Source organism: Myxocyprinus asiaticus, chromosome 10 (genome assembly GCF_019703515.2).
Source record: "Myxocyprinus asiaticus isolate MX2 ecotype Aquarium Trade chromosome 10, UBuf_Myxa_2, whole genome shotgun sequence".
Taxonomy (NCBI): Eukaryota; Metazoa; Chordata; class Actinopteri; order Cypriniformes; family Catostomidae; genus Myxocyprinus; species Myxocyprinus asiaticus.
Window position 1 is genome coordinate 9265170 of NC_059353.1, and position 25591 is coordinate 9290760.

Below are 25591 nucleotides of genomic sequence, written 5' to 3' on the forward strand. Positions count from 1 at the left end.
AAATTCTGCTGAGTAACATATACTAACTGGAATTTGATGAAACTGCCTCAATGTGTTTTTGTCTTCTCTTCAGTTTCAGAGATGACATGACCTCTCCTGAACCTGCCGGTCGTTTAAGCGGCGCTGTCTGGTGTGTAGGACCCAGCGAAGAAGGGAAGCTCTCTGTGAGAATTGAGGAGAGAGAGAGAGAGAGAGAGAGAGAGAGAGAGAGAGAGAGAGAGAGAGAGAGAGAGAGAGAGAGAGAGAGAGAGAGACTCCTCCTCGTCTCCGGTGTCAAACTTGACATCAGCCTCTGAGCCGAGAATGGTAACTTGTGTCGGAACAGAAGCCCTCACATGAGTGGCATGCTTCATGGAGTTATGTACCTTGCTTTGCCCCCTGAACTTCTATCATGGATTGCAAAACCTTAATTCTTTTTCTTTTTCTCTTCACGTTTATTTCCAGCGCAGAATTCACCATTCATCCGTCCAATGAAGGTAAGACAACGTATGAAGTGTGAGACGAGGTGGAATATTATACAGTGGTTGTCTCTGGTTATACTGGAGCGAGAGGACTAGACTCTGGACGACGCTGTCAATAGAATGTTGTTAATTGACGTAAAGTGGACGATAGTTTTCCTTGTGGGTAGCTTTAGCAGAAGCAGTAACATTAACTTGAAATTGTTGCCTGCTTTCCGTCCGAAGCTTATCTTCTAAGCCGCCTTGATTACGAAGACGCGACGAATTTGATAATATTGGTTTATCGCTCGCTCACTTTATGTCACACCATATGTCAGACCAACTGCTCCATTTGAACAGATTTATTCTACAATTCTGTATGCGAGACATAAGGGTAGTCTATGAATTTCGCGATGCTTTCGCGAGAAGTACGCCGTATCGGCAATGCACGTGGGTTGGCTTCAAATGCGACTTTTAATATTGCCCAAATTGCCCAATATGTTTCTGCGCCTTCTCAACTACAAATTACATCATGCTTTGTTTCATAGAAGCACCCAGAAATGTTCCGGGTGTCTATACAGTTGTAAGGGATGGTTGTCTATGCTGCTCTATTATTTATTTATTTATTTAATTTTTCTACATAATCAAAACTACAGGCTTGCCTATAGAAGGATGTTAACTTCAAGCATATTTTGACACGTTTATAGCATCGTAAGTTGCTCACAAGCGGGTGGTCTTTCTCGGAGGTTCCTCAAAAATTACAGGTCACATCAGTGTTTATTGGTGTTGTTCGGTTACCTAATAATTTCAACTGTCTAACGTTAATCACGTTGTTAGATTAGCCTATTAGATTAACTGTAATTTATTAGCAGCTTAATTGATCTACATTTGGTCTATAAATTGAAGTAGCCTATATAAAGTCCATTATTATAGAAATGAAAAACAAAACAGCATTTAGTCAATGCAAACCGGCTACAATCATCTGGAGCTAACTAAGTTAGGTATATCCCTTCTTTTAAACTCAGTGCGTATTTGTATTTGACAAAATCTTTGTGAAAACGTCCTTCATGGATAAAACGGTTGAAGAAGCGGTCAGATCTAGCGATCAAAAGCTCGGATGAATAAAGTTGTAGACATGCTCCTGAACAACGGGCATGTTTTTTTTTTTTTTTTTTTTTTTTTTAATGCGTGTAGGCTACACCCCGTTTATACATGTCTGTTACATATTCCGTACAGTTTCCTCAAAAAATAGCGTTGATTGTCCCATTCAGAGCTATAAAGTTTTCAGAGTCGCTCTTAATACAGTGTGACTTGTTACACTTATAGGCCGGTCCCACTTATACAATTGGCAAAGTTTTGAATTAGCATTTCCAAAGCTTCAGGGGTTTTTAACAGTACAGGCATAATAATAATAGTAATAATAATAATAATAATAATAATAATAATAATAATAAATACAAAAATAAATAAAGGGACTTTGGCTAGTCGTACTGTATACAGAACATGGAGAGAAATGACTTTGAGGCAAAACAAATATGCTACTCAAGCCTGTGTATATTGTTGAATTTATTTATTTTTTGCTAGGATGTATCTGATGTGTGTAGACAGATACGAGCTGTTCACTGGCTGTCAACTAAAGGCTATAGCTTCAACTTGTCTCTATGGTTGCATCATATGATTCATTTGAAACCGAGGAGAGATTTTTTGGTTTGTCTAACAGTCTCTCTTATGATGATTTATGTGCTGTGAATTACCTTTTGTACAAATAGTATATAATGGGACATGTTTTTCCACCAGAGAGTGTCAGTATAGAGCTGCAGCCATCATAATCATTTGGAGCAAATTGAGCTTTTTTGCAGCATTTAGGCGCCCAATTAAGTCAAACGGTGACGTCGGCGCAGTAGTCGTATTTATAATCTCATAATACGACGTGTAGGCTAATGAAAACGATATTTTTTATGAACTTACATCGAAAGTGTCAAAGGCTATTTTTAGAATGACCTCTACGTGTGACAGCGGCCCACCTTCTGAAAACACAGTTTGCTTACACAATTTCGTTACACTTAAGTTGATCAAACTTTTTATTTATGATGACGATGATGATGATGATGATGATGTCCAATCTCTTAAACAAGTTCTCAGAAGTTTAACTTATAAGATTCTTGTTCATGTCTGTATTTTTTTTATTTATTTATTTTTTATTTTCTTTTGGATAATAATGTTCATAACGAACGTTGAGCAGTCGTTCCGAAAGAGCATAACTGAAAGCGTTTATAGGACTGATAAATATGATTTAAGCCAATATGTTATTAAAAAGTTACATACAGTATATCGATTTGGAGAGAGGGTTAAGAATGTCATTTCCCCCATTTTGTTTCCCTTTGTTAACGCATAGATCTGTTTCAAAGACTTGACACGCAGCTCTTAGTTTATGGGGTTTTCTCTGCTCTTTGAGGTCCGAAATTGGCCGATTTACTATAAGGACCGTGTAGGCCTACAGTTTAACCCTTAACATTAGGCCGTAAAATAACAACAATAACAACTTTAAAGTAGGCCTAAATTCTTTATTAAGCTACATGTGATGAATTGTTATCCCTAAAATCTTGTAGAGCCGACCGTCTTATATTTGTGACGGTCTTCGACTGCATGTTATTAACAGATTTGCTTCAAAAGATGGATGATTAAAAAATTACATCTTGCTCACGTCACTACGTCATTCTCTTAATTGAACCGAATGCAACATTTTAAAGGGATAAAGATATATGAAACAGATTATTAATAATATTGTGGATGATTAGAAAGTTGGGGGAAGTTTTGAATGAGAGGTCTCGGATCTTCTGTCACTGCTTAAAAACAGCAACATCAACAGCATATAATAATAATAATAATAATAATAATAATAATAATAATAATAATAATAATAATTCCACTGACTGTTTGGCCATTTCTTTGTTAGAAGTTATTTTCTGTAGGCTAGTTTAGTTTCCAGACATAAAGGAATATGTTGAATATCTATGGAGCACTGTAATAATAATAATAATAATAATAATAATAATAAATATATATATATTCTTGGCTATTTTTACTGCATTTTTCCTGTAAGTCTATGTTTGAAAACAACAGAGTGTCCATTTGAGGCCTGCTTACACAGTCCTGCATATAGCAAAAGTATAGAAATTTCACATCATAGGCGCTTTTTTTGCTAAAATATATATTTTTTCTCTCTTTTTTTTTTTGCTTTTGTTTAATCTCATAGAATTTACAGCATAACACTGACATTATTCTCTAGACCTGCACACAAATTATGTTCAGTTTAGAGTAATAATAATAATAATTATTATTATTACCTATTTCAAATATACATATTCATCTTTTAAAGATTATTTAATATGGCAATTTTCTTAATAACTGCAATACGCATGTGTAATGCCAGATTACTATTTTTTTTCTTTTTTCCTTTTTAATAAACCAAACATGGCAGAAAAAAAAAAAGAGGCTGTTGATATAATCTTTTTTTTTCTTCTTCTTGATCTGGGCACACTGCCTAGTGAAACATACTTCTGTTTAAAGAAGCGAATTAATTTTTCTACCATTTAGCTCAGCCTGTGTAAGTCATGATTGTGGTGGGTAAACTTTTAGGACTGGTCTTTTACTGTAATCCATATTGCATATCATCTGTACACTCGCGGCAGACAGCTAATCAAATAACACAGTTGACCACATATTATAGGGGGATTTCAAGCAAAATAACAAAAGCCACATTTGAAATATTTCGCTTTAACTTTACGATGCTGATCATCTTTAGAAAAAAAAAAAGCATTCGCCAAAAACTTTAATATATATTCAAACATCATTTACTACATAAGTATGTTAGGGTTTCCATTTTCTAACTAGTAACCAAGATGGCGCGCTCAGAGTCTGTGATGGCAACACGACAGTGGCGTGATGTCATGATGTACTAGATTCTTGCTGGGTCGCCGAATGTTTTGTGAGTGGGGGTACTTTTCAGATGTGTGGAAAATGTATTTACAAATAAACACACATCAAAAATAGTACTTTCCAAGCCTAGAGAATCGTCAGTTTGACAGCAATGTGCATGGTCATGCTGATGGGTAGGTTTTGGACGGAGATGGTGGACAGAAAAGCTGTAAGCATGCAGAGGGGCTGGGGCAGACACCCGGAGACTCAGCTGAATTATTCATGCTGTAGAGGTTAATACTTCATTGCTATCTTGCCACTGTGGGTGGAACCTACAATCAGGCTATAAGGCCTGTCATTTACATACAGTCATTGTTTTTTTGTTTTTGTTTGTGTTTTTTTTTTTTTTCTGATTGTTAAGAGCAATTCTAATCAATAACAGAACAAATGTGTAGCTTGAAAGAATCCAAATCAAATGGCGTGGCCTGTTCTTGAATCTAAAAGCCAAAATGTGATTTGAGCGATGGTACTTTTCGGATGTGTGGAAAATTTGCTTACTCATACATAGATAAAAAAATTGTACTTTGCAAGTCTACATAGAAAAAAAAAGTGCCTAATTCAGTGGCTTTACTTGTTTTTGAATTTTAAATCCAACATGCAACTTGGCTTATAAGAAATCCATAAATCATTGTGATAACATCCCTTATGATTATTTACCTTGGAAAGATGTTTGTGATGTGTGTTTGTGGTTAAGCGAGGGGTTTCTGTGAAGGTACAGTAGACCAGCTGCAGGGCTGGATCTAGTATGGGTGAGAAAAGGGATCATTGGAACAGCAGTGGGTACTTTGGACACACTTGTGCTCACTTGGAAATCCTTTGAAAATAATTCCCAAGTCCACCATGTGTCTTCTACACTCTCCGTCAGATTTTAATAAAGCCAGGCATCAATTCCCTTGCTCTCCGAGGACTCGGCAGTTCCAAGTTGTCCAGACACCTGACTCAGATCTTAATTCAATAAGAGATTTAATTAACTACCTGAAAGGTGGAGAGTATGTTAAGAAGAGAAGGCAGCGTGCCATTTAAAAGCCATGTGGCTCTCTTACTCATGCAAATCTTGTTTAGAGCGTAATCGACAACTATGATCACAACTAAGGTTAGTTGCTATTTTATGTGTATTTTCTGTAATCCTATCCATGTGATACAGTAAAATTTTGACACTGTACATATGAATGAATATTTAATGGCATTGAATATCATTATATTCATATTGCAAAGGTAGGGGAGACAATTGTAACACTACATTTCTTCAATCACAAATCACCTACAGGGATAGAACTTATTCAGCATATGGCTAGTTTTTCTTTTTTTAAATCAACATTATGATTTTAGGTTAAAATTCATGTGAATGCATAGGAGAAAGTATATATTTTTAGTTGTTGTGAATGGTCACCATTTCTTTTAAATTTTTCAACATTTGAATTTACTTTTTGCTTTCACTGGTTCATTTTAAATGACACTGTGGTGTAACAAATTAATTTTTAAAAGTATAAAAATTCCATGTAGTCTCTTAATTAATTTCAGGTTGTAAAATCTGCATGCATAATTAAGAATTTGCAAATGTCGATTAAAATAGTTTAAGATGCAATTTAGCATGTCACACTGCAGGACGTCAACTTTCCAAAAGTATTTATGTCAACTATCCATATGCTCAATACAATTCTCTCTATGCCTGAGGAAAAAGTGTTATTGTATCACTTTTTAAGAAATTTTCAACAACAACAACCACAAAATTTTACTTTACTTATTTGAGGTATAAAAGTAATTATTTGTCCAGTATTTTAGTTTTCTGCTTTTTTAAATTGTGATGCCTTTGATATCGAAACTTGAATTAAAATCTATTTTATTTCTAGATTCTTGACTAAAATTATGGGGTAACTGTAACACTGACTTATTATTAATATTCAATATTAGTTTTAATTCAGTATTCAATTCAATATTTTTATTTTTCAATATAAATATAGTTTATGGAACTATTGCTGTTTGAACTGCGCATGCTTCTATATCAAAAGATGAGAACTAGATTTCTAGTAGTTTATGAGTCATGAAGGAAAATTTTTCAATTGCCTGCGGACTGTAAATTGTTTTTAATAAAAACGAATGAGTCATTAGTAAAGGTAGCCATTACATTACACATTGAGCTATTCTTAGATACTTTGTGAATGAAACATTACCATTGTCTCGTTTTCAGTGCTGTTAATGTGTTCGATCAATTTTGCCACGTGCTGATGAAAGGAAAATAATAGCTAGTTGTCCAGGGATGATACAGTACATTCGAGAGATAGATACCCGTTGGCGGCCACTGGTTGGAATCCTAGATTATTATCTCCCTCCAGTATTGATTAACCTATTTTGTCCTATGTACTTAGAGACAGCCACTGGATCAGCTGATAATAATCAGCCCTTTGTTTTGTGCTAAGTTGGGGGGTGGCTGACTGATGCTACTTGGGACACTTTTTAATGGAGAGGGTGGGAATGACGTTGGCTGTGATTTTCGTCACTTACTGCTGCAGAGTCTGCCTCACCCATGTAGCTATCTCATTTTGTGGTCTCAAATTTCCCTGGTCGGCTCAATTTGAGACGCCGGCTCGGCTCATTGAGAAAATTTAAATTGGAACCAACGGAGCTGGATGTGAGCTGCCATTATCTGAAGCAGATAGCTTTATTATAGTTAATAGGGATCGTCTACTGTATGGAAACAGCCAGCTGTTTGGCTCGCACTCAGGTGCAGTGCCATTTTGTGCTGGAATTTGATAATGGGGTCTCTAATGGACTTGCCTCTCCATCTAGCTCCTAATATATACACTACCAGTCACAGGTTTGGACACACTTGACTGAATTTATGTTTCTTATCTTAAAAACTTACTGATCTAAAGGATTTTAATAAAACTAAAATGTTATTTTTATTTAATCTTAAAATGTTACTTTTATTTTTTAATTTAATTTAATTACATTTTTATTTTAATGGAGGACTTATACTGGATGGTGGGGGAAATGCATACATGGGAACTCCTTCAATACTGTTTAAAAAGCAAATATAAAGGATGCATCGCATGAAATTGGTTGAGAGAATGTCCAGTTGAGAGAGTGTGCAGAGCTGTAATAGACAAAGTGTGCCTACTTTAAAGAAGAAATACATACTGTAAGTTTTGATTTGTTTAACATTTTGCTCACTACATAATTCCCATACTTTGTGTTTTTTTATAGTTTTAAAATTTTAACTATTATTAAAAAAGGTAGACACTAGAAATAATAAACAAAGAATCGATGTGTCCAAACTTTTGACTGGTACTGTATGTAGAACGTGCCAGGACCGAATGGCATTTTATATGGACTGGACTGATTTCTTACATTGAAAAAGCTTTTCTGGCCTGACTTCTGACTTGAACATCATGTTTTCTAGCCTCTGTCACACTTTGAGATAAGAAAATGAACATGCCGCCAACAAAATATATGTTCCTGGGCACTTTTGTAAAAGAAAGGTTTGTCATTCATGTCCCGTCCATTTGTGGTTTGGCTCAACGTTTGCTGGCCATCGCTGTAGGGAGAATGAATGGCACAGCTATTAGCGGAGGCCATAGACACCATGCTGAGTGCCCCACATGTCAGCTGGGATTACGCGTTTACTGTACGTCGATGGAGGCTTTTGTTCTCTCTCTTTGTGCCTGTAGAAGGCTTGCTCAATCAAACAGGAGTCGTCGTTATGAGAGCTTGAGACACAGAAATGTCAAGATCTTTTCAGGACCTTCTCCTCTACAGCACGCCATAGTTCTCATGATTAATGCATCCACACTGAGGCAGTCAGCCATTTTTAAGTGTGCAATAATTTGTCCTTACTGTCTTCTCCCATTGTTTTTGATTTATTTATGTATTTGTATTATTTTTATTTTCTGTTGGTTATCTTATTTCTTTATTTATTTTGCATGTTAAATGGATTGCATTTGACAAGGATATGATAATGTATTTGAAACATCAACAATTCTAAACACAACACAAATAAATATGGACAAATATTAATTAAATATTTTATGATTGAAATAAAATGATAACATGTTGAAAGTTTGAAAATAGTTATGTAGCATAAAAGAGATGTAGCATTCTCAGTTTCATGAGAATTAAGCTTTTCTCCCCATTCTACAAAATCTTGTTCTCATTTCTGTATTGCAAAAATAAAAACAAATATTTACAATTTGTGCTAACTTTAATTTGAGCTGATTTACATAAAAATCATTGTAATATAGTATTAATTTACTGTAATACAGTAAAATAAATATTGTATTACAGTAATAAGAATCTAATAAGAATCACCATTTACAATAATGGGAATTATGGAAAACAACAAGTTAAAAATCTGGACTTATTGTGTAAATGAGAACTTTAAGGGGAAATGTGCTTAATTGTCATGAAAATAATGTCACAATGCAGAAAAAAAAATAAAATAAAAAAAAATAATAATAATAATTCATAATGGTCTCAAAAATTGTCTTAATTTTCTTTAATTTTGGGATGAAATGTGACCCGGACATATTTTCGATTTACCCAGGAACAAAAAAAATTGAAATGAAAATGAAAAAATAAAGTCCTATAAAAATGTAAGGATAAGTAATACAAATCTGTTTTACATTTGTGAATGCTCTGGCACACAGTGGTATGAACTGTCATCACTTATCAACATCACTAAAACACTTTCAGGGGATGCTTGTCAGATAAAAATAATTTGTAATATCTTCGCATAGTTGCAGATGCCTGTCAGTAAAATAATACGCTGACACACACAAAATCAAGAATGGGTCAGATAGTGACATTCAAGACAGCACAACACATCGAGTATCAATGGCAACTTTTCTGTTCTCAGCACAGAGCCAGTTAAAGTTAGTGGAGCATGCTGAAAAAAATGCTCGTTTGGAGGATGAGTCCAATGTCTCCATTGTTTGTTTAATTGGATCGTGGCATCAGAGCAGTGCAGCTGAGTCAATACTCTCCTGATCAGGACGTTGCGCACTGAGACCTCCTGGCCTCCTGGTCTGAGTGGCGGTGGCGGGGGGTGAAACGGAGTTAAAAAAAAAAGATAAATGCTTATTTGTCTCTCTCTCCTTTTGTACAGTTAACCTGTTGGACTCCAAAGCAAGCCAAGGGGAGCTGGGCTGGATATCATCCCCATCCCATGGGGTGAGTGTCACAGACCTAATCCATATTTCTTGATTGAATAGAAGCAGATTTCATGCTGTGCAAAAAATGCACATAGTTTCCAGTGCATTTATTATTTTGTGTTAAGTTTCTTTGGTTACACTTAAGTTACAGTGTTCTTACTACTGTGTATTTACATAGGTTATTACTGAGTAATAATCTTAAATTAAATTAACTTAGTGTTTAATTCATTTGTGGAGCTGCTTGTACTTACATATTGTTATTACTATAGTGATTAATAATGGTAATTTGTAAAATGTTGCATGGTCATCGTTTTATTTTTTTTATAAAATAATACATATTCAAACATGTAAAGCTTTGTTTTTTTTTTATTTAAATTTTGATCATTTTAATAGGGCAGCACGATGGCTCAGTGGGTAGCACTGTCGCCTCACAGCAAGAAGGTACCCGGTATGAGTCCTGGCTCACCCAGGACCTTTCTGTGTGGAGTTTGCATGTTCTCCCCATGTTCGCGTGGGTTTCCTCCGGTTGCTCCGGTTTCCCCCACAATCCAAAAAACATGCAGTGAATTGGAGACTGTAAATTGCCCATATGTGGGAGTGAGAGTGTGAATGTGTATGTCTGTGTGTGTTAGCCCCGTGATGGACTGGCCATCTGTCCAGGTTGCCTCGCTGCCTTCGTCCCGAGACTGCTGGGATAGGCTCCAGCACTACCCGCGAGCCTACATAGGACTTTAGAAGGTGGCTTTAGAAGATGGATCGATGGATAATTTTAAATTAAATGTAAAAAAGTAATTTTGTTGGGATTATTTAAATAATATTAAGCATCTTCAAAATAATGTTATGTACATTAAAATCAATTTAATTTTAAAAGATAAAATGACAAATATTATGAAAGAAAATAAGTTTTAAAGGACTAAGCCCAATGGTATGTTTTTCCTTTCAGTGCAGTGCAAATCAGTGTACTTTATTTTTGTTGTCAAAACCTCAAGGTCAAAACTTCTGATAATAACCATGTTTATTTGTTGAGCTGAACAGGTATTGGTCTCAAGGGCTACTCAGACCAAGCCATTCTTTAAACTTTATTGTGTGTTAAAATTACTTGCTGGCAGTTGCTAAAGGCAATCCAGTAATTTGTTCCATATAGCTGCCAAACCTTGTTTCCCCCCATTCCTTTTTACTGCTGGCACAGTAAAATGTTAAGCTTATTTTAAAGAAGCAAGAAAGAAAAAAAGCAACAAAAAAAAAAAAAAAAAAAAAAAAAAAAAGAGAGAGAGAGAGACATTTATATTTTATATAAAATGCTTTTTTAATGTAAAGGGCATTTAGGGAAAATTGAGTAATTGTACTAATTTGCTAGATTAATTTTTTTTAACTGTTCATTATTTGAATAGAGGAAGCATCATTATCTTTACAATATAGCCATAAATGTGATTGAGAATGAAAATGGAAATCCCTCACAGGTATGTGCCTTAATGCTCTGGGATTTATTAAGTCGATGTGTAGCCGTTGTGGTGACTGTTGAAAGACGACGGCGAAGATCAAGTTCTCAAGGTGAATTAACTCTAATTACTCAGGACTTTTGCCTAGTTTGGAGCGATAAGCATTTTGCCCTGAAAGCTATGCCCTCAAAAATGATTTGGAATAATGTGCCGGTGCAGCGCTGACACTGACGGATGGGCCGCCCGCCTTCTGCCAGTGTAAGCACAAATCGGCCCGGTTAAAGCAAATTAAGAGCTAAGCCCATCGGATGCTCCCCGCGTGGCGGCCTGCACAGATAAGGGCAGTAAATATAAATCTGCCCTGTGCAGACAGCTCTTGAAATGCAGCGCTGTTTATTATGGCCTCTCCAAATTGCATCAGGCTTCAGCCTGGGATCCATTACCCACGGCAGTCGGATTACTCCGTTTGCGCCACAGCTACCCTTATGAACTGCTACGATCTGTTGCATTGCTCTGAGGACCCTAAACAATTCTTCCTCAAGTTGGTTTAAAAAGCAGCTATGGCATATGTGGAGATGCAGATTTAGTCTTGATTATCACTTGTAGTGTTGGGATTTAGAAAGCCTCATTATTGTGTTTTTTAGGCATTCCAAAGCTGTTTTACCTCCAGCAAAGAAAAAGAACTGCAAATGACTATTGAGTTTTTCAGTGGCTTGGCATTGACACAGATTTTAATTCAATTTAAGATTATTGAACGAATAACAGGATTTACTTCTAGCAGTGGGAGTATTGGTGGCAAAACTGGACAGCAGTCAAGAAATTTAAATATTCTGGGAAGGATATATAGTTGGATGGGATGTTTATAAGCATATTCAAACCACTTCGAACCAGTATTTTGGAAATTATAATCCATAAAATAAATAAATAAATAAAAAGAATGTATCAACTTAAAATTCTTCTTCTTCTTTTTGCATATATATATATAAATATATCTTCTTTCTATTTAGTCAAGGGCGGTATGACCATAATCTTTTCTCACAATATGAATGAATTTATATCACAGTAACGGTATATAGCATGTTGTCTATTTTACTGAAATTCAACAAAACAACGGTTTGAATATATACATGTTTAATTCATAAACAATTTAATTCACAAAATGTACTATATATATATATATATATATATATATATATATATAGTACATTTAGTGAATTAAATTGTTTATAAATGAAATTTCATAATGTGATATTTTTTTTCTTTTTATTTGGAGTGTGATAGACACAAATCAAAAGAAGCTTAACTTGTATTGAACTCGGAATATTTCTTCTTTGTATGAACTTGTTTGGGAAGCATCCTGTATTTTCACATTACTCAATCTTTTTCCATTTCTCTGTAAATAATGTAAAGTATTCCTGCCCACTAATGGCTATGCAAATATATTATGCTGGTGCTGAACTTAATGTAAAAATCTCTACCGGTTGAGACATTTTTACTATGGCACTGTATATACCGTCATACCACCCATCCATATTTCCATTTATTATTTGGAACAGAAACCAGAAGATCTGCAGCATTGTAGCTTAATCAAGTTAGACAAAATAGGCAGCAAACACACAAAAAATTCATTATGCATTTCTGAAGTCCCAATCTGCCAAACAGCCTGCAGCTGAAAGACAATATTTCCAACATGATGCTAAAACACATTTAGTTTTTCCCTCTGAAAGGAAACTGTGAAAGATCTCCAGCCGTACAAAGTGCAAAGAAAACCCCCTCGATAAAGGTGGATTAGCACATCATATGGTCGCAGCGAGCTGAACAGGCAGCGCACAATGTGTTGTGGTTCCTCTGTGGTAAGCTGTGATGAAAAGGTATTGACTGATAGGGTACAGTTGTCGCTGTGGCCTAGAGCAGGAAATCTTAGATGGTCAAGCACTTGTCATTTCTAATGTTTCCTGCTATATTGTGGGAATGGTGTAGGCTCTTGTGCCTTAAGTATAAACACAAGTCTTTTTTCAGTTTTTTTGTTTGGAGTGATTTGCGTGTTTGATTTAGTGAAGTATTTGTATTTCTTATTTTCTGTAACATAATATGGAAGAGTTTACACTTCCTGATTAAGTTAAATAAAAATGCATCTGGTCATTCTTTCAACCCACTTCATAAGGTGCCACCTGGTATGCTTTTTTAAACAGTATGGAAGGAGTTCCCATGTAAGCTGAACACTTGATGCTGCCTTTCCTTTACTTTCTGGTCCAACTCATCCATAAAAAAGAAAAAGAAAAACATAAAAAAATTATTTAAAAAAATCATACGTAGACAATTTGTTTTTGTCTACAAAACTACTTTCAAGCTTTTAAGCATAAGCTTTCAGATCAAGTACATGAGAAGCAAATCCAGTCAAATGTGTGCAAACTTTTGACTGGATGTGTAGTGGTATGAAGACTACAGTTTAGACTGACTTCTGCTGACAACTATTCAATAGTCCGAGCTTCAGTCTGTGTTATTAAGTACCAGTGTGTACTTGACAGAAAGCAACCATCTCCTCCATGTAGCTTGATATATTCATTTCCTCTGATAGATCTCCTGTATATTTCCATAATTAAGCTATGTCTTTTATCTATGCCCTCTCCGGCATCCCAGCATTCAGAATGTAATGGAGTCCTCGCAACCAGAATCCTCTCTAATTTTATCCTCATAGGCATTATAATGAAGAGAGCGGGATTTGATGAATGAAACACGCGCCGAATGTACCTACACAGGAAATGGGCATGTGATACCAGGAAAAGCCTGCAGTAAACTTCAGTCTTCTCTAACTAATACAATTTAATTGTAATACGAGCAAGAGGAGGATTATAATTTTATAACATATCTGTCTGAAACATAAGCTCCACTCCACTTTGTCCACAAGTGCCAGGGAATCTATTAGTTTAAAGTACCAGTTGGCCTGTGTACACACTGAGCGTACACAGGGGGGAGTTAGGCCGCAGCCCTGCCAAATGCACCAACTGCTGATTTCCACATTTCTCTGCTGCTTTCCTTGCTCAAGTGGAGATTGCTATTGTAAAATGATATTTGGAGAAACCTAAAGTCATCTGCCTGTTGAGTGTTATGTCACAAAGTGGAGGGCCGATGTATCCCACTGTGGAGTAGGAAATACATATTGGTGTCCAATCGCAGTCCAATGCACTCAATGAGATCTTCAGAAACTGCTATCTGTAAAAGAGATACCCAGACCGGGCTGGTAATTTTACAGTTTTCCCTCTCTATAACCGGGTAGTATGCATTGTAAAGTAGAGTTAATTGAAGGAGATTGGCCCGTGCTATGATGATATCATTCATGGCAGCAGAGAATCCATGTAATACACAATTCTAAAGTGTGTGATTTACACATTGTATACACATTGCTGTTTCCTGTTCCAGTTGCTGCTGGCACACTGCACAAGTCTGTTTGTTTGTAGCTTGCTAGCCTGCTTAGCATTGCTTATTCCTCTACGCTCATCGTTATATCCTTTGCCATTTTACCACGTGCTTCCTTTTTTTCTGTTTTTCCACTGTTTAAACTGCGTGTGTATTACCGCGCACACCCATTTTCTTTTTCTTTTTTCCACTTGTCTACATCTCACATTTCGACTGCATGCATTCATTTCTCCTCTGTGTTAATGCATCAATCTCAAACATCTGCTGATCAGGAACCAACATAACAACAGCAAACAATTGCATGAGGGATTCACATCGATCTCAAACCCTCGCCACTCAAGAACAACCATAACAACAACAACAACAACAACAAACAATTGCGGTAAGTCATGGCATCCGCTCATATTACTGCTTCCTGAATTGCATGCCACATGTTTACTATTGCTTCTTCCATCAGCAGTGAGGTATTTACATGTGATAAATGTAAGGAATTAGTCAGGCTGGTGGAGAAGGTTAATGAGTTAGAGATACGAATCAAAACGCTAGTGGAGGTCAGTGAGAAAGAGAAGCCGGTAGATACTGTTTCGGATGCGGGTAGAACAGCGAGCAACACACACACTTTGGTTCTGGCTGTAGAGCCCCCACAGCAGGGCGTTTGGGTGATGTCTCGGCGGCATACTTGCTCAGCAAAGCAACACCATTCTCCCATTCCTGTTAGGGTTTCCAATCGATTCTCCCCACTCAGTGATGCACCCACTCAGAGTCATGTTGAAAAAGCCCTGGTTATAGGAGATTCTTTTGTAAGGAATGTGAAAATAGAGGCTCCAGCCACTATTGTTAAATGCATTTCTGGTGCCAGAGCGTTTGACATCAGATCAAATTGACAAGTGCTGGCTAATGCTAAATGTAGATTTTCTAAAATTGTTATTCATGTCGGCACTAATGATGTACGGCTTTGCCAGTCGGAGATCACTAGAGATAATGTTAAAGAGGTGTGTGAACTTGCAAAAACAATGTCAGACACTGTAATATGCTCTGGCCCCCTCCCTGCTCGTCATGGTGATGATGTTTATAGTAGATTAGTGTGACTGAATGGCTGGATGTCTGAGTTCTGTTCGGAGAATAGCATAAGATTCATAGTTAATTGGACAAGTTTTTGGGGTAGACCTGACCTGCTAAAGAGACACTGACTCCATCCCTCCAGGGAAGGTGCTGCTCTCCTCTCTAGTAATTTGGCTCATAGTCTCAATAATAGTGATAATATTTGGCTATCTGGGGTCCAGGTCAGGAAGCAGACAAACTGGCTAATCTGAACATCTGCTAGCTGGCTTGAGACATCACACAGGTCACATAAACTACAACACATAGAGAATGAATCACCTATTTATCATATAGAGACTGTGTCTGTTCCCTGAACTACCAAACACAAATCCCTCATTAAATAATTTAGAAAAAAATGGATTAAGGTAAAACTTAAAAAAGAAAACAAAATTGAAGATAAACATCATATAAAGGTAGGGCTACTAAACATTTGACCTCTTTCAACCAAAGCACTAATTGTAAATTAAATTATTACAGATCATAATTTGGATGCACTCTGTTTAACTGAAACCTGGCTTAAACCAGATGAATATATTAGTTTAAATGACTCTACTCCCCTAGGTTATTGTTGTAAATATGAGCCTTGCCTGAAGGATCGAGAAGGAGGTGTTGCTGCAATGTACAGTCAAGTTTTTGGTGTTACTCAGAGGACAGGATACAAGTTTAAGTCTTTTGAACTAATAATGCTTAAAGTGGCACCGTCAGATACAAAAAAAAAAAAAAAAAAATCTGTTGTCTTTTGCCCTTGCTACAGTATATAGATCACTGTAGCCATATCCTGATTTAATTCTGTCATATGGAGTTGATGTTGATACTATAGAAATTCTGCCACAGAGCAATGCCATCTAAGATCATTACCTCGTCTCTTGTATGCTGCGATCAGCTAATGTCACTCAGTCTACACCACACTATCGTTTAGGTCAAACTATTCTTTTGACCACTAAAGATAGCTTCACTAATAATCTTCCAGATTTTTCTCATATACTCAGTAAGCCAAAAAGTCTAGAAGAACTTCTTTTTTGTTCAGAAAATATAAATACAGTCTTCTCTCGCACTTTTGATAGTGTCGCCCCCCTTCGATTAAAGAAAATTAAAGAAAAAATGTTACAATGATCACACTTATGCTCTCAAGAGAGCAGTTCGGAAAATGGAGAGCAAGTGGAAGAATAAAAAATTAGAGGTATTCCGCGGTGCATGGAAAGATAGTGTCTGTAGCTACAGACAGGCACTAAAAGCTGCCAGATCAGCATATTTTAAGAAAATAATCACAACAATCCTAGGTGTTTATTCAGTACTGTGGCTAAATTGGTTAGGAACAAAACCTCGACTGAAGCAGATATTCTGTAACAGCACAATAGTAATGACTTCATGAATTTCTTTACAGATACAATTTTAATAATCAGAAATAAAATTAGAATTATGCAATCATCTGTCACAGTACCACAGAAAACAGTGTCTCATAATTTTCCTCACGAGCAACTTCAATCCTTCGCTGTCATAGGTCATGAAGAGCTAACAAAACTTATTGAAACATCAAAAGCCACAACATGTATGTTAGATCCAATACCAGCTAAGCTCTTAAAAGAGATATTCCCTGTAATCTCAGAACCTCTTCTTAATATTATTAACTCCTTGCTATCCTTAGGACATGTCCCAAGAAACTTTTAAATGGCAGTCATCAAACCACTTATTAAGAAGCCACAGCTTGATCTTGGAGAATTGGCTGATTATAGACCAATTTCAAATCTCCCATTTATGTCGAAAAAACTAGAAAAGGTAGTGTCCTCCCAACTATGTTCATTTCTACAGAGAAATAGTATATTTGAGCAATTTCAGTCAGCATTTAGGCCCCATCACAGCACAGAGACTGCATTTATCAGAGTTACAAATCTCTTCTAGTGCTTATATGGCACTTTTCCACTGCACGTTACGTTACGGTTCGACTCGACTCGACTCTGCTCGCTTTACTTTTCTGAGCTTGCTTTTCCACTGCAGTTTAGTGCAGCCTCAACATGGGTGGGATTATAGGCTGATCGTCATAGTTGTGCCACCTCTACTGCCGTGACATCATCTTAAACGTGACACAAACACACAACAAAGGAGCAATGGAGGATATCGAAGGAATGGTGTTCTTGATTCTCAGCATGTGGCTGTTTTTCACAGCAAGATGACAAACTTTGTTTCAAAAGAGGCTTACGGCAGCAAGACAAAATACTGCAAAAAAACAAAAACAGGAGAGTTTGGGAAATCATACACCAAAGTGCAGACGAGGACATCACTGTGTTAGCTCGACGACGCACGAGGGTAAGCTAACCTGCCATCTAGCTTATAGATTCTCTCTGACCAATCAGTGATCTGCAGGGTTTTGACGTCACATTTAGTATCGGCTCGGCTCGCTTGGAACCTCGACTGAGGTGTTACTAAAAAAAGTACCAGGTACCAGGTACTATTCACAGTGGAAAACCCCCAACAAGCGAGCAGAATCGAGTCGAGTCGAGCTGTACCGTGCAGTGGAAAAGCCCCATTAGATCTTAGTGCTGCCTTCGACACCATAAATCATGACATTCTCTTAAATAGTCTTGAGAATTTTGTTGGCATTTGTGGACTTGCATTAGCATGGTTTAGGTCCTATTTAGCAGACTGCTACCACTTTGACTGTGCAAATGAAGAATTGTCAAATCAAACAAAAGTTAAGTAGGGAGTGCCACAGGGATCAGTTTTAGTGCCTCTGCTTTTCACCTTTTCACCTATTATCGGGAATTGTGGAATAAGTTTCCACTGTTATGCTGACGATACCCATCTTTTCATTTCTTCAAAACCCAACGAAATTTCACAATGTATCAATGAAATAAAATATTGGATGGCCAGAAATGTCCTTCTACTCAATTCTAACTAAACTAGTTACTAATTTTTACTGATTATTGGACCAAAAATCTCTAAAAATAAGTCGCTAAAATATCATTTGACTCTCAATGGAAGTACTGTTACATCGTCTTCTACAATGAAGAACTTAGGTGTTATATTTTATACTAATCTGTCCTTTAAAAAACAATGTTTGTGCAACTGCATTCTTCCACCTCAGAAATATTGCTAAGTTACGACACATGCTCTCTATTGCAGATGCCGAAAAACTAATTCATGCATTCATGACCTCAAGACTAGATTATTGTAATGCATTACTGGGAGGATGTCCTGCAAGTTCAATAAATAAACTTCAATTGGTTCAAAATGCAGCAGCCAGAGTGCTGACTAGAACCAAGAAATATGATCATATTAGCCTCATTTTATCATTGTTACATTGGCTACCTGTTATATTTCGTATTAATTTTAACATTTGTTAACTACGTGCAAAGTTTGAATGGTCTAGCTCCACAGTGCTTAAGTGACCTTCTACCATGCTTTATTCCATCACGTTCATTACGATTACAAAATTCTGGACTGTTAATAGTTCCTAGAATATCAAAATCCACAAAAGGAGGTAGATCCTTTTCATATTTGGCTCCTAAACTATGGAATAATCTCCCTAACACTGTTCAGAATGCAGACACACTCGCTCAGTTTAAGTCTAGACTAAAGACTCATCTATTTAGCCAGGCATACACCTAATTTATCCTTCAAATCAAAATTAGGGTGCTTTAGTTAGGTCTGCCGGAACCAAAAACATTTATCATGATTTATAAGTCTGCAAAAAACTGAATGGCTTCTACGCTAATATTATTCTATTTGTTTCCATGTCTCAACCTCAGGATTCATATCCCGAGGTTATCAGAGCCGGCCAGATCCAGCTCCGTTCCTGCTTGGTGTCGGACTTACGATGGACATCAGGGGATGAACTGAAGCCAACTTTAACCATATGACATGGGATCCTTCATATACCACTACCTGAACCTTGGACTTAGGATAGACCTTACTGATTTGACCTGCCGGTTGAACTGCGATGCACCTCATTGATCTCTGCCTGCATCACCTTGGTCTAATGATGGACTACACTCTTGAAATGGAATACACAGACTATCATGTAATTGCCAACAAAAGCCTTCATCGACCAATTAACAAAGTACTATGCATCTATGTGAACTTCTGCAGTTAATCCAGGATGGACTTCAAAGACATTAGTCATTAACAGTTCATACAAAATCTTTGTTTAAACACTGGACCTTAACACTTTCTTAGTTTACTAATTTTAAACCATGACTTGCACTGCACATAAATAACTAATATTGGCATTATATTCATGCTGTTTAGCCAGAGGGGAACTGGACCCCACAGTTAGCCTGGTTTCTCCCAATATTATTTTTCTCCATTAACCAACATCTTATAGAGTTTTGTGTTCCTTGCCACAGTCCCCTTCAGCTTGCTCACAAGGGTTCTAAATACAGTTATTATTTAATTATTTCATTTCTATACACATTTTACAATCATATTTAATCAAACTACACAATGATCACTGTAAGACATTATAGATACCACAGTTTCATTTATTTCTTTTTTGTTAATGCATGATTTCCTGTAAAGCTGCTTTGAAACAATGTGTGTTGTAAAAAGCGCTATACAAATAAAAAAGACTTGACTTGACAGTGTACAGTATATGATGTTTCATTTATTTTGGCAGCCGTGGTTTCAGTAAAGTCATTGTCGCTACAGTATGATAATGCGGAACAGCCCAGGCACCTGGACTTGATTTGGATCATCAGCTATGCTGTTGAGCACAAGTTGGCTATTCAGTAAATAACTTACGCAGTCAAACGCAGGCAAATGAACAGCTGAAATTTCCATTCATTTAAATTTGCATCATATTTATTTAGTCTTGAATACATAAACACGTGATATAGGGAAGGAATTCAATTGTTCTGTGATTGTAACATTGTTCATTTAGATGTATCAACAGGCCCACACGAAATGTATGCATTTTCTGTGCAGATTTTTGGGGGAAGCCTGTGGAATTCTGTTGAATGGATCTAAACATGGTAAAATGTGTTAAAGGACCTGAGATTACTACACTTTTATCGGTACCTAAAAGCATAATCCGATTGGCCAGTACATGCATAAATGAACACACAAAGGGCAGCCTATGTGTACAACCAGATGCGGACTGGCCATCGGGAGAACCGGGACTTTTCCCAGTGGGCCGGCCGCGAAACGGTGCCACAGTACGCCAAAGGGGGCTGCGATAAGCTGAAGGGGCCCCTGAAACGGTGCCGTGATATGCCAAAGGGGGCAGAAAAACACATTGCCACAAACCCCCATCACCCCAGCTCGACAGATTTTCTCCAGGTCCGATTTTTGTTCCCAGTCTGCCCGTTTACAGCTGTAAATGAACTGGCAATCAAATCTTTGCAAATTTGCACAATTATGAGGGCACAAATTCTGCATGGGCCTGCCTAAAGCTGGAACTGAAAAAGAGACCTAGGCTTAAATGAAAGGAAGTTAAGGCTTAAAAAGTTAAAGACCCCATAAAATTGTTTGACGAGCACAGTTTTTGTCCTGTTGTTACATAATCCCTGTTGAAACAGGAAGTTTGGGTGGGGCATGTTAAAGGTTTTGTCCCTTTCTAAAATCCATAATTTGCTACTTGCTAGTCAATTGTGAGTGGTATTAGGGGGAGGGACATTCTCATTGTGGAGTGCATTTGACTGGACAAAAGTCTGTGTAGTGCAAGATGAGTCGTACATATTTTTGTTCTGTTTTCTTGGAAAAGATAGACTGTAAATTTTAATACTGCTAAAAGTTAAAGCATTTCAACATAGTGTCATGACAGAATTCATACAAGATTGCAAAATCTTGTATGAAAAGTTAGGACTTTTATTCCCATAAAGACCAACCAGTCAACAAACTGAAATTCAGATCAATACAATACAGGCACCAAGTTTTAGCTAGCCTCCAATCCAACACTTTATTTCAAGAAAGGAAGTATTACTTACCAAATTTAGTTTCTCATTCCATTTTTATTTATGCAATACAAATAACTGAAGTATGTAAATAACCAGTAATATGCTTCTTTGTCTTGGTTTCTCCCATAGTATACACAAGTGATTTTTCTGTTGAAATAATGGTTAGATTTAGTGTTTGGGTTAGGGGGTGGACTTTATGGTTACATTAAGGTTTGGGAAGGGGTTAAACATTGGAAAAAACATTATAACATTGTTTGTTGGTTCGTAAATTTTTATCAATGGGAGTTAAAGACATACACATATATAAAAACCAAAGCCAATTCATACAATTCATTGTGATTTCGCCATCTAGTACTATTATAATGACGTAAAGGGATAGTTCACCCAAAAATGAAAATTCTCTCATCATGCCATCCCAGATGTGTATGACTTTCTTTCTTCTGCTCAACACAAACAAAGATTTGAAGATGAATATCTCAGCTCTGTAGATCCTTCTAATGCAAGTAAATGGGTACCAAGATTTTGAATCTCCAAAACTACATACTACTTCTGCAGAACACAAACAAAATGTTTTAGAAGAATATTTCAGCTCTGTAGGTGCATACAATGTAAGTGAATGGTGACCAAAATTGTGAAGGTCCAAAAATCACATAAATGCAGTAAAAAAGTAATCCATAAGACTCCAGTGGTTAAATCTATATCTTCAGAAGCGATCTGATAGGTGTGTGGGTGAGAAACAGATCAATATTTAACTCCTTTCTTCTATCAATCTCTACTTTCACTCTCACATTATTCTTCTTTTGTTTTTGGTTATTCACATTCTTCGTGCATATCGCCACCTTTTGAGCAGGGAGGAGATTTTATAGTAAAAAAGGACTTAAATAATATCTGTTTCTCACGCACACCTATCAAATCATTTCTTAAGATATTTAACCAATGGAGTCTAATGGATTACAATTATGCTGCCTTTATATGCATTTTGGAGCTTCAAAATTGTCACCATTCACTTGCATTGTGAGGACCAACAGAGCAGAAATATTCTTCTAAAAATCTTTGTTTGTGTTCTGCAGAGGAAAGAAAGTCATACACATCTGGGATGGCATGAGGGAGAATAAATGATGAGAGAATTTTCATTTTTGGGTGAACTATCCCTTTAAGACTGGGTTGCAACTTTTAGGAGTACAGTACAAAAACATTTAACTGGCTTCAAAGCTAACAGATGTGGACTAAAAGCCACAACACTCCAATTTAACCCTTGTGTGTCAATAAAAAAAAAGTTACTCAGAGGTCCTTCAAGGACAAAAATGTCCACGTAAAAAAAAAAACTGCCATAATAACATTATTTTCCACTTTCAATTAGTTAATTTTTTAACCAACATCAGTCCTGATCATAACTACCAAATATTCATTCATTTTCAGAATTTTAACCCTTTAAATGCCAGTTTGTTTATATAATGCCGCTGTTGTTTTTTATTAAATACATTTTTGGGGGGGATTATTACAGTCTGGGATATGTCAATGATTAGCAACAACATTGATTTTGATGCATTATTATTTTTTGTGCAGTGTCAGTTAAAAAAAAAAAAAAAAAAAAAAATCACATTCAGGACCTTAGAAGACAAAAATGTCTGCATGCAATAAAAATATTATATATTAACAATATTTTCCACTTTCACTGACCAGTTTGTTTACATAATGCCACTGTTGTTTTTTACACACACACACACACACACACACACACACACACACACACACACACACACACACACACACACACACAAACATGCATTTCTCAATACACACATACAAAACACAAAATGATCGAAAAAACAAAAATGATAAAGACAAAAATGTCCCGAAGGTTGCACAAGGGTTAAAACTGTTTGGAAGTTTGGAAGTAATTTATATTTAACAACAAAAATATTATTTACTATTATTATAAACTATTATTTGATTGAAATAAAATGCAGATGCAAATAGATTCTGGGCATGGTATTGTTTCACACTGTGGAGTTCAGTCAATTTGCTGCACTTCCGAAAAGAAACACTATACAAATGTGTATAAACAATGTGATTGAAAATAATGTATATAATTCTTGACACCAGCGCACTGAAAAAAATGCCCGAAAGCTCTTTTTTTAATGGGGGTGGGTGTTTCGTTAAGCACCATCACAGTTGAAACACAAATAGTCAATTGTTCAGTTGACTATTTTCTATTTCAGTTGTAATGAACAGCTCACAGCCACTCCAGAGTCCTTGCCTCACTCAGCCAAAAGCTTTTATAAACTTCAGCCTGATGGAGAGTCATACACTACTCTATTATTGTAATAGAAAACACTGCCCCTCAGTCCATCATTTATTCTGCTTTGTGTACATTAAACCTCAAGACTTCTGGCCGCATTGTGACTTCGGGACACCCTGTGTGACAAAACAAAGTGATTTGTAAGACTTGACTTACAACAGAGAGTACTCTGAGTGGAGTGCCTCATTAATTATATTGCACATTAATTATACAAACGGGAAATATTATTTCAAAATGATTCATTATTCCGAATGTGTTTTAGAAATAAATAACTCTGCCGCTCAGGTGTTTTACATATGTCTCAGTTGTGTCAGAAATGTTTGAATATGAACAGGCCGGTATTACTGTAGGAGTACAGTAGCTGTTCGTCAGTGTTGGTGAAGCTACTTTGAAACTGTAGCTTCACAAGCAAGCTACAGTACATAAATTCAACATAAATTTATACTAAATACAATTCAGTTGGACATTAAGCATAAATTGTTTTAACTAATAAAAGAAGAAACCCCCATATTTTATATAACTGAGCTGAAAACATAGACTTATGCTCAGGGGTTCAAGTGAATCAATCAATCATTTATTTGAACCGGTTCATTTACATAAACTGTCTGAATTGAAGTGATTCATTTAAAGCTGATGTGTGTAATTTTCTCGTATACAAGATTATTATGAAGTCAGCCAGAAGGAAGCCAGTTGTCAGCTAATTTTTATCTAAAAGTGTAACACTGTGGCTCTGTTGGTGCTTTCAAAACTTTTCTCTAAGCCCGCCCGACATGGCAACATCAGCTCAACCAATTATATGAATATTATACTATCTTTTTGTACAACCAATGCTAGAATCAGTTTGAAAACAGTTATTATTTTTGCAATTTTGTGACACTAGTCACCCAAAATGTATACTGTTCAGCTTTAATTTTTTAGACTTCCCATTGTTTCATAAGAGAGCATTTAAAAAAAAAATGCTAAACTGAAACTTCTAAAACTACTAAAACTATTGCCACACTACTGAAAAAAATGTGTAGCATTGTTACTCCCTAACACTGCTGTATGTTTCCACACTGTTTCACTCGAAAATGATTTACTTCTTCCTCTTTTTGCAGTGGGAGGAAATTAGCGGGGTGGATGAACACTACACACCCATCCGGACCTTCCAGGTGTGCAATGTGATGGAGTACAGCCAGAACAACTGGTTGAGGACCAATTGGATTCCTCGGAATTCTGCCCAGAAGATCTATGTGGAGCTGAAGTTTACCCTGAGGGACTGCAACAGTATTCCCATGGTCCTGACCTGCAAAGAGACGTTCAACTTGCACTACCTGGAGACAGATGAGGACCAGGGAAGTAAGTTTCGAGAGCACCAGTTCTCAAAAATAGACACAATTGCCGCGGACGAGAGCTTTACTCAGATGGACCTGGGTGACCGCATACTAAAACTGAACACAGAGGTCCGTGAAGTGCGGCCCATGACTAAGAAGGGCTTCTACCTGGCTTTCCAGGATGTGGGAGCCTGTGTAGCCTTGGTTTCCGTTCGGGTGTACTTTAAAAAATGCCCCTTCACAGTGAGGAACCTGGCTATGTTTCCTGACACTGTACCTACAGACTCTCAGTCTCTGGTGGAAGTTAGGGGCTCCTGCGTCAACAATTCCAGGGAGGAGGATCCGCCAAAAATGTACTGCAGTACTGAGGGAGAGTGGCTGGTTCCCATTGGGAAATGCCTGTGCAACATAGGTTACGAGGAGCAAGGAGTCGCCTGCCAAGGTAGAGTTTGTTCTCTCTTCCTCTTCCTGTTCTCATTTCTTCTTACACTGCCTTTTTCATTTCACGGGCCATTTTCTCGCTTTCATCAGCGTAATGTACTAGCACCAACTCTGTACACAACAGC

The 25591-nt window shown here is 36.8% G+C and overlaps 1 protein-coding gene across 3 annotated transcripts in view; it reads left to right on the forward strand.

Annotated features, from left to right (window-relative positions):
• Positions 1 to 303: 303 nt before the first annotated feature.
• LOC127446743 (ephrin type-A receptor 3-like) overlaps positions 304 to 25591 on the forward strand; it is a 168008-nt gene continuing 142720 nt past the window's right edge. For all 3 annotated transcript variants that reach the window (XM_051707911.1, XM_051707910.1, XM_051707912.1), the window contains exons 1-3: positions 304 to 476; positions 9517 to 9581; positions 24810 to 25467. In XM_051707911.1, coding sequence (XP_051563871.1) covers positions 392 to 476; positions 9517 to 9581; positions 24810 to 25467 — 808 coding nt within the window. In that variant the 5' untranslated portion in view covers positions 304 to 391. The remainder of the gene's footprint in view (positions 477 to 9516; positions 9582 to 24809; positions 25468 to 25591) is intronic.